Source organism: Lolium rigidum, unplaced genomic scaffold, assembly GCF_022539505.1.
Source record: "Lolium rigidum isolate FL_2022 unplaced genomic scaffold, APGP_CSIRO_Lrig_0.1 contig_45440_1, whole genome shotgun sequence".
In the NCBI taxonomy this organism is placed as follows: Eukaryota; Viridiplantae; Streptophyta; class Magnoliopsida; order Poales; family Poaceae; genus Lolium; species Lolium rigidum.
The window spans coordinates 625-15,716 of record NW_025900617.1 but is presented as its reverse complement, the minus strand read 5'-3'; the positions used below and the strand labels follow the sequence as shown (position 1 = coordinate 15,716).

At 48.3% G+C, this 15,092-nt stretch overlaps 1 protein-coding gene across 1 annotated transcript; it reads right to left on the bottom strand.

The window, feature by feature from the left end:
- Positions 1-9,449: 9,449 nt before the first annotated feature.
- On the bottom strand, positions 9,450-12,588 carry LOC124681499. Its single transcript, XM_047216410.1, has one exon. The coding sequence runs from the start codon at positions 12,586-12,588 to the stop codon at positions 9,580-9,582; it is 3,009 nt and encodes a 1,002-aa protein (XP_047072366.1). The 3' UTR covers positions 9,450-9,579.
- Positions 12,589-15,092: the final 2,504 nt, after the last annotated feature.

The window sequence follows — 15,092 nt, the reverse complement described above, 5'->3', positions numbered from 1 at the left end:
AGTAAAGAGATTGGATGTGGGAGACTCCTCTTGCAGCGTGTCTTGATCTCCCAAGCAACGGCGCCGAAATTTAGCTTGATGACGCGTAAAGCACACGCCCGTTGGGAATCCCAAGTGGAAGGTGTGATGCGTACAGCGAAGCAAGTTTCCTCGATAAGAAGCCAAGGTTTATCGAACCGGTAGGGAGTCAAGGAACACGTGAAGGTCGTTGGTGACGGAGTGTAGTGCGGCGCAACACCGGGGATTCCGGCGCCAACGTGGAACCCGCACAACACAATCAAAATACTTTGCCCCAACGTAACGGTGAGGTTGTCAATCTCACCGGCTTGTTGTAAACAAAGGATTAGATGTATAGTGTGGAAGATGATGTTTGTTTGCGAAGAACAAGTAAAGAACAATTGCAGTAGATTGTATTTCGATGTAAAGAATGGACCGGGGTCCACAGTTCACTAGTGGTGTCTCTCCGATAAGAAATAGCATGTTCGGTGAACAAATTACGATTGGGCAATTGACAAATAAAGAAGGCATAACAATGCACATACATATATCATGATGAGTATTATGAGATTTAATCGGGGCATTACGACAAAGTACATAGACCGCTATCCGAGCATGCATCTATGCCTAAAAAGTCCACCTTCGAGGTTATCATCCGAACCCCTTCCAGTATTAAGTTGCAAACAACAGACAATTGCATTAAGTATGGTGCGTAATGTAATCAACACAAATATCCTTAGACAAAGCATTGATGTTTTATCCCTAGTGGCAACGACACATCCACAACCTTAGAACTTTCGTCACACTGTCCCAGATTCAATGGAGGCATGAACCCACTATCGATCATAAATACTCCCTCTTGGAGTCACAAGTATCAACTTGGCTAGAGCCTCTACTAGCAACGGAGAGCATGCAAGAACATAAACAACATATATGATAGATTTATAATCAACTTGACATAGTATTCAATATTCATCGGATCCCAACAAACACAACATGTAGCATTACAAATAGATGATCTTGATCATGATAGGCAGCTCACAAGATCTAACATGATAGACAACCATCTAGCTACTTCTATGGACCCATAGTTCAGGGGTGAACTACTCACACATCGATCCGGAGGCGATCATGGTGATGAAGAGACCTCCGGGAGATGATTACCCTCTCCGGCAGGGTGCCGGAGGCGATCTCCTGAATCCCCCGAGATGGGATTGGCGGCGGCGGTGTCTCTGGAAGGTTTTCCGTATCGTGGCTCTCGGTACTGGGGTTTTCGCGACGAAGGCTTTAAGTAGGCGGAAGGGTAGGTTTAGGGGCGACACCGCCCTGTTGTGTCGGCGCCTCGTCGCCCCACTTCGTAATCCTTTCGGTCTTCTGGAAGCTTCGTGGAAAAATAAGACCCTGGGCGTTGATTTCATCCAATTCCGAGAATATTTCCTTTGTAGGATTTCTGAAACCAAAAATAGCAGAAAACAACAACTGGCTCTTCGGCATCTCGTCAATAGGTTAGTGCCGGAAAATACATAAATATGACATATAATGTGTATAAAACATGTGAGTATCATCATAAAAGTAGCATGGAACATAAGAAATTATAGATACGTTTGAGACGTATCAATTGCAGGTGGAGGTGGAAGGTGGATCTCACTCCTTGGCCCCTGAGGATTCATGTTTGCTGCATGTGTGTTGGCATGCCATGCGTACCTATGCAGTGCCTGGAAAGTTCGGCAATCCTTCTGCAGATGCCCCGACTGCCTCTTTCTGTTGTTGTCGAGAAAGAAGTGCATTTGGCATGGTCCGTTCAAGAGATCTTCGGGTGACACATACGACCTTTGGAACCTTGGTCCATTATTTTGCCTGCTGGGACGGGGACCGTCCGTGTAATCGCTGCGCTGTTCACCACTCTTTTGATAATCATCTCCATTATTAGCTCAACTAGTTCCTCGGAAGCCAGCCGATATTTGGCCGGGACCGTCATAATCTAAGAACTGGCGAGAAAAGTGTCGTCTATTTTGAATGTTTCGGTTACGATCATCCTCAGGCGAGCTATGCCATTTGTTGTGAACATCATCTTCTCCATATGCCCAGCGATTCGTTTATTTCCATGAGTGCTGCCATTGTTTTCGGATTGGTCCTTCCCAAATCCTCGACTAAGTCCTTCCTTCGGATTCCAGCAACAAACGCATCTATCGCTCTTTCGTCAGATATGTTTTCTGCCGAATTTTTGATAATGTTCCACCTCTAGATGTACATCCTCATGGACTCATCATACTTCTATCTGCGGGCCCTCAGCTGCTCTATTGACGCGGGTTTCTTGCATGTAGATAAGAAATTTTTCACGAACATGTCCTCGAAAGTTTCCCAACTGTCGATAGATCCATGCGGTAAATTTTTAATCCATGATCGCGCTGCTCCACTTAAGTGTACCTGGATGCTCTGCATGGCAGTTGCTTTGGTTCCTCCCGTCAATTTTACTGTCTCCAGATAGTCGATTAGCCAATCCTCGGGATCTTGCAGGCCATCAAACTTTTTGTAGTTGTCGGGCAACTTGAAACCAGATGGGACCCGCGTTTTGCGAACTCGTCGAGTAAAACAAGGGAGCCCGCACATATCCTCCTCGTCTACCTCTGGTGAATGCCGATGCTCTCTCCTTTCTTGTCGCGCCCTGTCGACCGCGTCTGTGTCGTTGTATCTCTTGCCGCGCTCGTTCTTGGAGGGTCCTGTACTACCACTGTGGGTCGTGGACTATTTTGCCTTGGGGCACCTTCGGGAGGTGTACTTGTGCCCGCAAACGCTGTTCCCATGACTCCAACTCCTTCCATAGCCAAGCTGTACAATGCTTCTCTTGGATCTCCGGGAGGTGGCCTGTTTGCTAGTATAAAGGCCTGAGTCGCCATATATCCAGCTTCCGGTGTTTTGGGAATAATGTTTCCCCTTGTGTCTATTGACATAAGGGACATGTCGAGATTTTGGATCAGATTTTCCCTCTCGCCTTCGGGTATGTTCTGCAGCCTAGATCTTCCCCTATTACGGGCTGCTCTGTGATTGGATTCCGAAGTTCCTGAATGTCGGCTGAGCTCTGCCCTTCTTCGGCTTGACGCGGAAGCTGCGGCTCTCCTCTTTTCAAGCTCGGCCTTTTGTTTTTCGAGTTCTCGTCCAGCACGGGCGAGTTTATATTGGTACGCTTGTAACTCTTCAGCTGTGGCAGTCGTAGTTATCGGCTCTGTGCCATCCATGACTTTTGTCGTTTTGTCCCAAGCTTCTTGCAGAAGTTGCACCATCTGTCTCGTTGTAGGCCCGACATACTTGGTACCTAAACCTCGCGTAAAATCAGCGGGATCGATGTATGGATTTCCCAAATCATCGAAAGCCTCTGATGTCTCCTCCTCTGGGCGACTCGTTTCTCCGACTACATAGACTTCATGATATTTTGTCGGGTTGGTCCTCCTGAAGCTGGTGACGGCATCACGCGGATCTATAAGACCCGCTCGAACTGAGGTGGGTCTGTCGATAAAGTCGAAGTTGTCGATGCTCTCCAAATCGCTGCTCAGATCTGAATATGCAGGCGGTCCGAAGGACATGTTGCCGAAGATGTCGGCGAGTTTTTTGCTTGCCGCAGACTTGGCGAAGCGTGGCGGCGAGATCTCCTCGGCGCCTATCTCGAACGATGATGATGATTCCGAGAAATCGGAGTCGGCCGCCGACGATCCCGACGAAACTGGAGTCTCGAGACGATGCGATCCTTCCTTCCCGACGCGGAAGTGAAAATATCCAAACGCCATCTCCATTGGCTCTTCCAGATACGCATATGCATCCATACGGGGGGGAGGGAGAGGTATAAAATCAACGAGACCAGTTTCGATCCGTTTACCTCTATCCATCGCGTTGCTTGCCACCGAAGATGTCGACGATGTTGAACGTGCCATCGAGATCAGCTCCTTGTCGCCTCTAATCCCCACAGACGGCGCCAATTGACAAGGTATCTACTTGTCCATGCCTACAAGTTGTAGACTAGGGTTTCATGGAAAGTAGATGGCAAGTAGATCTCGAGGGTTTCAGCCGGCCGAAAAGTACTCGACTACTAGAAAACTAGGGTTGTGTTGACAATGAATCGATCCTCTCTTTCTCTCTCGACTCCCCCTTATATAGGAGACGGAGCCGAGGGTTTCGTGATGTACAAGTTACAAACATTGGGATATTCTTTGAGTTCGTCCCGTAATAGTTACTAGTTATTATTCCTAATACAACTCTATCTTTCCAAACCATCGCTTAACTGGGCTTCCGGGCTTCATATTCTTCGGGTCATGGGCCTTCAGTAAACCCCGGGTACCATCTTCTGCAGGCCCATTGGGGATGCCTATGTCAACCGCTAGTTTATTTTTTTGTATTCGCCGTCTTTTGTACAAACTCGCTAGAAATCAAATAAAATCTGTAGGTCGTTTGCATTTTCGAATTTTTCACTTTTGATTGGGGTCTCCGTTTGGGGTACGCTGGTTTGGTGAAACCATCCCCAAATAGAGGAACGAGTGTGTTGATGGTACCGATAAAGGACTGTAGGCGCCTATTTAGGGGGTGCCGGTGGAGATGCTCTTAGGATTGTCCATGCTCGGGGATGAGCACGGAATCGATCTAGTAGACCGTTCCCTGCTTTACAGTAAGTTTGTCACCCCGTACAAGAAAATACATTATTGGAACAAATCATCACACTATTTCTTTTTGAAGATATTACACTAAATGTATAAACATTCGGCAACTTATTGAAACATTAATTTTGGTACTCTCTCTGGTCCGGTATTCTGGGCTTAATAGGAATAGTACCGCGACTAAGGTTCAAAACTATTGGCTAAGTTGAGTCTCGTTTTCCCGTACGGACTCCACCAATCATGCCATTTTGATTTCTTCCATTTAATGTAGCTATTAAGGTGGGCAAGCGAACCATCATTTTCTCATGCAAAAAAAATCTTTTCACACAACCTAGGAAAAAGGAGAGAGAAGCATGCGGTATGGCTAGGAGTAAATTTAAGAAGCAATTAATTAGGAAATTAAATGAAAGAAGGCCTTATTTCTTAGAAGTTTTGGAACAAATAGTTTTTCATAAGGAGTCCAGAATACCGGACGGAGGGAGTAGTACAAATTGATGCTGAATAAATTAAGTGGATCACCATCCGATATGTTTTTTATTGGGCTATTCGGGTGTACTCATTTCGATCTCCCAATTTTTTTAGACCCGTGGTTAATTAAAATGAATATAATTTATAATAAATTTTGATACTTTTTTCTTAACTTGTTTTTTTTATCTTATTATAGAATGAAGCATAATTGTGAGCTATATTGAGAATACATTTACATCGTGTTAAATTTTAAATTGTTTTTTAACATGCTATCTTAGTTTTGTAACTATTTTAAATTTTATATTGGCACGGGCAGATTGCACTGTCCCGGGCTCCTCCTGAATGTCGAGCCCCAGACCTGGACATCGCTGGGTATTCGGAGGCGAGCTTTTCTTCCTCGCCCGACTGCATTTTCTCTTATACACCCGAGCGCCTCGAGCGGCGGCCAAGTAAATCAGACACCTCCCCTAAGGATCCTCCGCCGACGAGTCTCCCTCTACCTCGCGCGCACCCCGGCTGACTCGGCATCACGCGCCTCTGCAGCGACCTCGCCCGATCGCGCTCGACCAACCGGCCGCCTGCACCCGCGCCGCCCGCACGTGCCCTTGCCGGCTGCGCCCTCGGCAGCGCCGTCCTGCACCATCACCGGCTCCAACCGCCCGTCCATCTCCATCTGCTGCTGTTGCCCAGCCGCTCGCGTTCTGCTCATTGTTGCCCAGCCGCTCGCATTACCCTGCCAGTTGAAGAAAAGGAAAGTCAAAGAAACGGGGTGCAGCACATTTTGGATGAAACTTGATGGATTTAGCAAGACACTTATTACTAGTATGGTGCTGTTATCATTTTTGAAGAATTCGATTGCTCCTATGAACTGATATTCACTAACTTTTCCATGTTTGTTTCAATTTACAAGATGACGCGACAATTTTATATCAATTTTTATTTGCCATTTATTAATTTTTATTATATCACATAATCAAATATATTAGAAACTCACACAAAAAATCGTTTGCAAACATGTATCATGATCATACTCTCATATAAATGCAATACACCACTTTGACCATCCAAACAGGATTTGGCATTCTACTAAGGTATCAATTCTAGGTACCAAATATCTATACATCCAAACGGAAATATTGGTAACCATTTCAATGCAAATGTCCCAGCATATTGATATTACACCGAATGCAATGCCAAGCCCCTCAATACAAACATCCAAACAGAGCCTGAACGACAACTCTAGCTCTGGATCCGAGGGGTTTGGCCTGGCTCTTTTCAAGTGAAATTAGGACCTTAATTGGCTCTCTACCTTTCACAATCTTTCTTCCTATCTTACCTTTACCCCATCAACAAGTCACATATTGTCCTCCTTCCCGAAAAAGCAGGAGCAAATAAACCGGATATTTCAGACCTATCTCCCTTCAAAATTGTTGTCTTAAAATTCACATAAAATGTTCGACCCTACGGCTCCGGGACCTCATTCCCTACCTCGTCCACCTGGACCAAGCCGGGCTTCATCTCGGGGCGTTGCATTGCTGAAAATTTTGTTATGATGATGATATTGTGCCGGCCTGTCACAAGCGGGTGGCACCTGCAACGGTTTCAAACTGGATTTCCGCAGTCTTTGACTCTATGAGCTGGGATGCTCTGGATTGAATCCTTGTTGCCAAACTCCTTGTCCTTCTCAATGGGATGCTCCTTTCCGCAAAGCCTTCGACTCTATCAACTGGGGCCTAGTCTATTGTCGGCGCGGCCTCAGGCAAGGAGATCCCCTCTCCCTTTTCATGTTTAATACTCGTATTTTTGTTGACGTCTTGTAACATATGCTTCTCCATGCATCTCGGGAAGGCCTGTATGCGGACAATACCCTCATCAAGTCATCATCATCCGGGCTATTCCTGAAAATGTTGCAAATTTGAAGCGGGTCCTTGATGAGTTCACTGCAGCCTCCGGGCTCACCACCAACTTCCACAAGAGCACCTTCGTCCTCATACAAACCGACCACAATACCACATTGTCCATGGGAAACACCTTTGGATGTGTTGTCTCCTCCTTTCTCCAAACCTATCTTGGCCTACCCCTCTCTACCTATAAGCTTCGGGTTGCGGACTTCGCCCCGATAATGAAAAAAGGTGACATGCGCCTCTCTAGTTGGCGTGGCACATGTCTCCCCATTGGGGGGCGTCTGGTCTTGGTTAACTCCGTCCTCACTGCGATGCTTGCCCATGCCATGGGCGTCGGGCTTCTTCCGGCTGGCATTGTTGAGGCTATTGATAAGAGGCGTCAGGCTCTCCTCTAGACTGGGGAGGAGACTTGCAATGGGGGGCAGTGCAAGGTGGTCTCGGACTGCGTCCCAAGGAAGCTTGAGGGGCTCGACGTCCTCTCTATCCAATCCCAAAACTCCACTCTTCTGGCTAAATTTCTCACCAAACTGCACTCTCACACCTCCACTCTCTGGTCTGCTGGTTTCGCCATATGTATGGTTGGGGTCCGCTAGAGATCTAGGAGATAGCCATTACCTAGACAATATTGTCTGGAAAACATTGTTGCGGGCCTTGAGGCCTTTAGAACCGTTTCCGAAATCACTCTTGGCGACATAACCTCTACTGCCTTCTGGTCTGATCTTTGGCTTAGAAATACCCCCTTTCAAGAAAGCTTCCATAAACTTTTCTCCCACTCTACATGCAAACATATAAATGTGCACACAACCTTTACCTCTAACTTCTGTTACACCCTCGGACCGCGTCTCTCGCAGGTAGCCAAGGCTGACCTTCGTGTCCTCACCAACGAGCTGAGTTCGGTCGTTCTGTGCCACGATACCCCGGACCTCCGTGTGAGATGCCTCACTAACAAAAAGGTCCCGAACAAAAGTTTCTATTCCAATTCTTTCAGCCATCTGCAGATCGATCAAGTGGCATGTAAGGTCTTGAGAAGTCCCCCCCCCCCCCTCCCCTCAAGTGCAAGATCTTCAACTGGCTGGCCGGGAAGGGGCGCCTCCGTACGAACGAACGACGCTATAAGCACCACCTCAGCCCCGCTACTACCTGCCTCTCCTGCCCTTAGGATGAAGATACAGATCACCTCCTCCTGTGCCCAGAAGCTCGTGAAATTTGGAGCTTCTTCCACCAGGATTTCGACGCCATGGGGCTGTCTAACCTAACTAGCATCCTAACTAACATGTGGATCTCGCGATGCCGAAGCTATGAAGAAACCACCATCAACACTGCCATTGCTTGGAACATCTGGAAGAGAAGAAATGCTTGTACTTTCAATGGCGCCGCCGAAGATATCACCTTAGTTGTCCACCGGTGCATACCGGATATTAGGCTTTGGGCTCACTGATGTACTACCTCATCCTGTTCTTCCACCGTAAATAACTGGTGTAATGGCTACGACCCGCCCTGAGGTCCCTATGCTATCACCTTAGTTGTCCACCGGTGCATAACGTATATTAGGCTTTGGGCTCACCGATGTACTACCACATCCTCTACATCCGCCCTAAATAGCTGGTGTAATGGCTACGACCCACCCTGAGGTCCCTATGCCCCCCTTTTCTCTGCCCTCTAAAAACTGGTAATGCCCCCCTTGTACTCTCTTGAGAGGTTTGTTATATAACTTGTTCAGGCTGACGTAAGCCCGTAGCTAGGGTAAAAAAAAGTGCTCATATGTTTGCTGTTGTACCAAAAGTTTTAGACAAAAGTGTTTGAGCTTAAACAACAGAGCTTGACTACAAAATATAAAATGTAGGCAATCGGATTTCCAGTGGCAAATCAAAATGAAAATTCAGGTGCAGGGCTTCTCCCCTCCCCCATTGACCGGCAATTTTTTTTGTCGTACACAAAATGCACTGAACTTTCATCGAAGAAGCAAACCAAGCTCACAGAATAGGAAGCATAGGGAGACTTCAGAGCAAGCACAAAAGACCCTTTAATCAAGGAAAACACCAGCAAATTTTACAGCTTTATTTACATCAAAAGAATTGTTGGGTCTTTTGTGGTCTTGCTGCCCAGCCTTTTGAGACAAGATTTGTCAGGGAAACGAAACAATGTTTGTTAAGCTAAACAGGATTGTTCATAGTTCATCCAAGCTAAACAGTGTTCTTGCAAAGTAAAGATAACAGAGAACTTTGTGCAGAACACCTAACAGGAACACAGAGCTTGGCTCGTGAATGCAGTTTGTCTTGGAAAGCATAAAAAGGACTTTCCAACACCTTTAAGCCATCAAGCTTCATAAACTAGGAAGCTTAACCTGGGAAGCTCAACAGTGAGAACATAATAAAGCTTTATGAAATAGCAACTGAACTGTGCTGTACATAACAACTCGGTTACATGTGGCATCAAGAAGCTTTGGCTATTGTACTGATCACTAACAAAACTGTGCCTGGCATCACAGGTTCAGAAATATTGAGGCATTAAGCACTTCAGGAAACCCTGGATCTGACCAACAGCTCATAAGGAATTTGTATATCATCTCATATCTTGCTCCTGTATCTAACCAGCTTTGCCAATGTCTCCTGAGCAGCCACTGTCTGGGCGTCGCCATGTCCAAGCATCACCGTCCTGATGCTAATGCATGTCCTGCACAGCTCTTCGCCAGTGTCGAACAGCCCGCCTCGGAGCAGAAGCTTCGCTCTTGTCTCAAGCAATGTTGCCTTGAGCAGGGTCACCTCCTGCCAGATGAACTCGTCCACACGGTGGTTTGGTTGCAGCTTTTTCCTCCAGGATAACGAACCGCGGTTCCAGTCCTGCATCCGTGACGTATAAGACTTCTCCACCTCCTCAAGGATGTTGGTGCAAACCTTGAGCAGCTCTAAAGCTGAGCTACACCGTGAGAACGTCATGAAGGACTCAATTGCCAGGGGCAGGGCAGTCTTCCGTATGAAGAGGACCATGTCGACCGCCTTAAGCTGAACAACAGGTGGCTCAGACTTGAAACCAAACACAAGGAATGCACTAGCCCACAAGTGGTCTGAATACACCGAGGGGTTCCCAGCCCTCATTACCCCATTCACAGCCGCAGTGGTCGGCGCCAAGCCTCCCCTGATCTTCCCAAAGAGCTGTGTGATCGGGTGGAATTGGATCCAGCAACCAGGATGACGATTTGCCTTTCTTGCCAACCCGAGCTTAACAAGTAAGAGTGCGGACTCCACCTCGGCTTTTCGGCCATTAGGAGCTAGAAAGCAATGTGTACCACATAGAAATGCAGTTTTGAGGGATTCGCCAAACAGGTGAATGCTGCCTTTCACTGGTAGCTTGCTTGCAGTCGCAGCCAATAGTGTAGACGACACAGGAGCAGGAGCTAACCAAGAACCAGCAATGATCATCTTCGAGGTCAGGTGTCCTCCTTTCGCACGGTCCATCAAGGCAAAAGAAAATACCAGGACCTTAATTAGGAAGGAATTGTTACGGCAGAAGCCGTCGTCGTTGGCATCATGTGGAAACAAATTTTCGTTCAACGATATTCTCTCAACAGCCTCAAACAGAGTGGAAGGAGCAATCATGAGCTCAGAAAGCAGTGAACCGACGACCCACAGACCAAAGCTCAGCCTACCCAGCCTCTCGTCCAACTTCCTGAGGACTTCAGTTTCATCAGGTGGATAGTCATTCTTAAGCTTACCCTTCATCAAGATCATCGCATCAATGTATGAGAGCTGTGGCAGCTGCATCGGCTCAAGATTTATCACACGTGGTAATCGCGTGGTGACAATGACATTCGTCGCACCAGTGTTCCGAGGGATGAAGTCATGAAGGTCCTTACCTTCCCACCAGTCCCTCTCGTTCTCGAGGTTGTCAATGACAAGCAAGTAGGGCACATCCCGGAACAGCTCCCGCTTTACCCTCTGGAATGCATCAAACTCCTGCTCCTCAAAGCTCCTGATCCTACCCCTCTCCTTCTCTGCCTCAGCACTAATATCCAATCCCAGATTCATGGATAAATTGAGTATGTTCTGCCTCAGATACCGAGCTTCCCCTCCAATCCACAGCACCATCTTGTACCGCTGTGAATACCGGTAAGCAAACTCCAATGCCAGTTCAGTTTTGCCAATACCTGAAGAGCCATTTATGCAGACCACGCTAGTACCCCCGTAGCCCTTGCTGTTGCACCGGAACCTTGTTCTCCTGTGCTTTGATCTCTGCTTCTGAAGATTTCGACCTTTCACCGATGACAGCTCAATCACTGGATCAATCCAGGCCTCCAGTGTCGGCTCCTTGCATTTGCGCATTTCCAAACTGATGTACTTGGCGTTAGATATCCTCACTGTGTCACTCTCCTCGTCGGCAAAGCCGCCATCAGACACGCCACTGGATCTTTCATTTACAGTGGAACCCCTTGAGCAATCCACTTCTTGGATATCTACGGTGGATCCAAAGAAAAGCCCCTCGATTTCACTCAGCTCTTTCTCCCTTCCGACAAAATGCCGGTTGCGTGGGAAAGGTATGCCTCCAGACCCCTCACTCTCCTTCTCAGCAATGTTCTTCCGGCCAAGCTTAGACTGCAGCAAAGTGACTGTCCTCGACACACAGCTTCTCCAATTGCTCTCATTCGCCTCGAGCTTGAACTCGTGGCACCGCATTAGCCCTTCAAATGCTTCCTTCCCTTCCTTATCCTCCAACTTACCATCAAACAGCCCCGCAATCTCCGCCGGCTCGGTGTCGAACAGGATGGGGATCAGGTTCTTCTTCTGAGCAAAGAACCTGATCTCCTCGAGGCTGTAAGGGTTGAGGAAGCTTGACATGGTGACCACCACGACGCCGAACGCCACGGAGCAAATAATCCGGTCGGCAATCTCATGAATCTGTGTGTCGGAGTACTTAGCCCGGTCGGCGACGAACGAAGCAATGCCCTGCAGCTCGAGCTCCGCCTTGAGCCACTTGCAGAACCTGCCGAGGTTGCCGTTGTTGTGGTAGCCAATGTACACGTCGCAGCTCCGGAGCTTGGCGTTGGACGACGGCGAGGCCACGGAGCCCCGGGTGAAGGACACCCGCGGCACGGGGAACGAGAAGGACACGCGCGGCGGCGCGCCGCCACAGCCGCCGCCGTCCGAAATCTTGGCCGGGTCGATGCCGCTGGAGTCGTACCGCTCCGACGGCGGCGTGCGGGACGCGCTCGGCGCGTCCGTGTCCTCCGACTGGGACCCGGCGTTGGAGCAAGACGCCGGCGACTGCGCCGTCGTGGTGGTGACGCTCGAGGCCTTGCTTTCTTGATATGGCTGGCGCTGTGGCGGCGGCGGCGGCGGGTCGAGGACTCGAGGCGAGATGTAGGGGGACTGCAGCGCCGACACGAACGCGGAGGAGGGCGGCGACGGCGAGTAGAGGTGCGGCGTGAAGGAGATGGCCGGCGAGTCAATGGGGTTGGACCGGTCGGAGCTGCTGCCGAATCCGGCATTATTGGTCCTGATGGTGGGGAGGGACGCGGTGGCAATGGGGATATCCTTGGGCACATCAAGAAAGCTCGGAGCTTCTTTCTGTTCCTCCTCCATGGCTACCAAATCACAAAGCTCGGCAAGTTTGCTGGCATGATCTGCTGCTCCTCATGTCCCTACCAAAGATTCAACAAAGGGGGAATAGTAAGAACGCATTCATATTACTAGAATCAGAAAGAGAAAGCATGTAGTCACATCTCATTCAGAAAATAGAAAAGCAATACACAAGGAACTGTTCCAACAACCTGCAGCAATCTGCAAGATTCTGCACTTGATTCAGCCCAAAAACGTGTAAAGGAAATGGAAGTTTGAACAAGCAGGTCAAGCAAAAAAACAACTTACTGATATAATAAGGTGTCCTTCAAGAATCCAATGACAATGCCCCCTCTCTTCAGAGTTCAGAGCCAGCTGCCGAAGCTTCAAGAACCAAAAATGGGTGGAGGTGCTGGAGCCGGATTTGAAAAATGGCCTAGCTTTCCGGCTCAAACACCATTGAATGGATGTGTGATCTTTGTCCTAGGTAGGGAAGGAAATAAAAGGGAGGAGGCCCATTGATGCCAAGAAAGTACAGGTTCAGTTCAAGGTCCTCTCTTGAGATGACCACCAACCCCTAAAAATATTGGGAACCAGATGTGGCATCAAAAGGTGCAGGTAAATGTGTAGCTACTACTGTCTACTACTAGTACACTGCCAGTGAAGCTAGTGCCACACAAGACCAGCACCATTTCCAATGGTAAAATAAAATCAGCCACACACCAACAGTATAGCCCAAATGCAGCAAGGCCCAGAGCATCATATCATCCTGTCCGTCCAATTTCAGGATCACTGCCATCTGGTCTCCATCGGGTGATGGTACTGGCGAGAGTTTTGACCATGTACAGCAGCAGCAAAGCAAGTGTGATTCTCATCTGGAACTGTGCTTAGAAAGAGGGGCTGGTGCATAGATTATAGTTTGGTTTGGTTTGGTTGGGCAATTTGAACAGTGGCATCTGACCGCCTAATCCTTTGTTTTATGTGCTCTGGGTGGTGCCCCCTCACAGGCTATTTTACAGTGCCCCAAGCTTAGCTACAAATTAACTATAGTGCTAAACTGCTACACTAATCCAGTCAAGTGCAATGCTTATGGTAGAAACCCTAGAGTACTTGGTTGGGGAGATCTTGCAGTGGATAGAGCACAAGACGACATGAAATAGTGCAGCTGGGGGAGCAGGCATGGCATAGCCTCTCAGCTTGTTGTGGCATAGAAAACTGGACCCCAAGAAATAGAGCAAGACCAGTCCAACTGCAGCTGCATTCAAATCAAATGCATATGCTGCCCTCTCACTCACCAGCAAACAAATATAAAGCAGAAATCTTTTCTCTCCACGCACACAAGTGAACAATACTGTTTCTCTCTCTCCAACACATGTTGGATAGCAGATGTGGCAGGCCGTGCTGGTGGTGGTGGTGGTGGAGCCATTGATGATTTGATTCTCTCCGGCTCCTTTTCAGGGTGGAGATAACTCACATGTTGACCGACGTGATGATGGCATCTAGGGCTTCTGTTTTCTAGGGCATCCTTCGGCTTGGGATTTTTACAGCTGACAGATTTTTCTTCATCTAACTACACTTTTACTGTACTCAAGATTTCAGACAAAGAACGGAAGGGTTGTTAATTTATTGTATGAATCACTTCTTCGTCCTTCCCAAACAAAATTCAGTGGTCGGTACAAGTGATATTGCTGCCAGCAAGAAGCTCCCACTCTAAACTAGATGCAATTAAGAAAAGCGTTTCTGTACTCGCAGCAGTATAAATGAGCTACCAGATCTCGTAAGTTTAAAATTAAGAGTACTCTCTGAGCTCTAGTAAATGATGAACGGCACATATCATCAAGCGTGTGTTCCAATCCAAAGAACTGTAAAAAATGGAGCGCCACATCTTACATATCTCAGTTTGAAAACATATAAGTTTGTTTTCCAGTTCTTGAACCAGAATAACTCTCCCACCTCCTAAGTTTTATGGTCGGGACAAGATTGCGAGAATTTGACCTTTTGATGATTAATTTTTAGTTTTAGAAGAATTTACTACAGAATAAGGGCATCTCCAGCGGCGCGACGCATTTCGGACGTCCAAACGGATGCGTCGTGTGCGTTTGCGTCGGGCCAAATGGTCGAAAGCGTCCGGGCGTCCGTTTGCGTTGGGGGTTGGCTCCAGCGGCACGACGCATAAATTTTTTTTTATTCATACGCCAAAATTTACATGGAAATAAAGACATTAAAAAAGCCAGAAAGGCGCGCGGTCTACTGGTCGTCGTCGCTGACGAGGTCAATCAGCTGCGGCGTCGGCCATGGAAGCTCGTACGCCGGCGGTGGAGGAGGTACCGCCGCACGGGCAGGAGGCCGTGGCCGGGGATCCCACGGCTGGAGCAGCAGGCGGAGCGCGGACGTTGGAACGCGTCGGCGTGGCCGGAGGAGTCGCCGGCCTCCCCTGCGCGAGAGCTGACTCGCGGAGCTGGATTGCGAGTCCATCCCACAAAGCGAGCTCGTTGAGCTCGTCCTGCTCGCTGTTGGCCAGTGCCACG

Bases quoted from the DNA above. Each gene is read 5' to 3' on its own strand.
- LOC124681499 (XM_047216410.1), bottom strand. From the start codon at position 12,588: ATGGAGGAGGAACAGAAAGAAGCTCCGAGCTTTCTTGATGTGCCCAAG.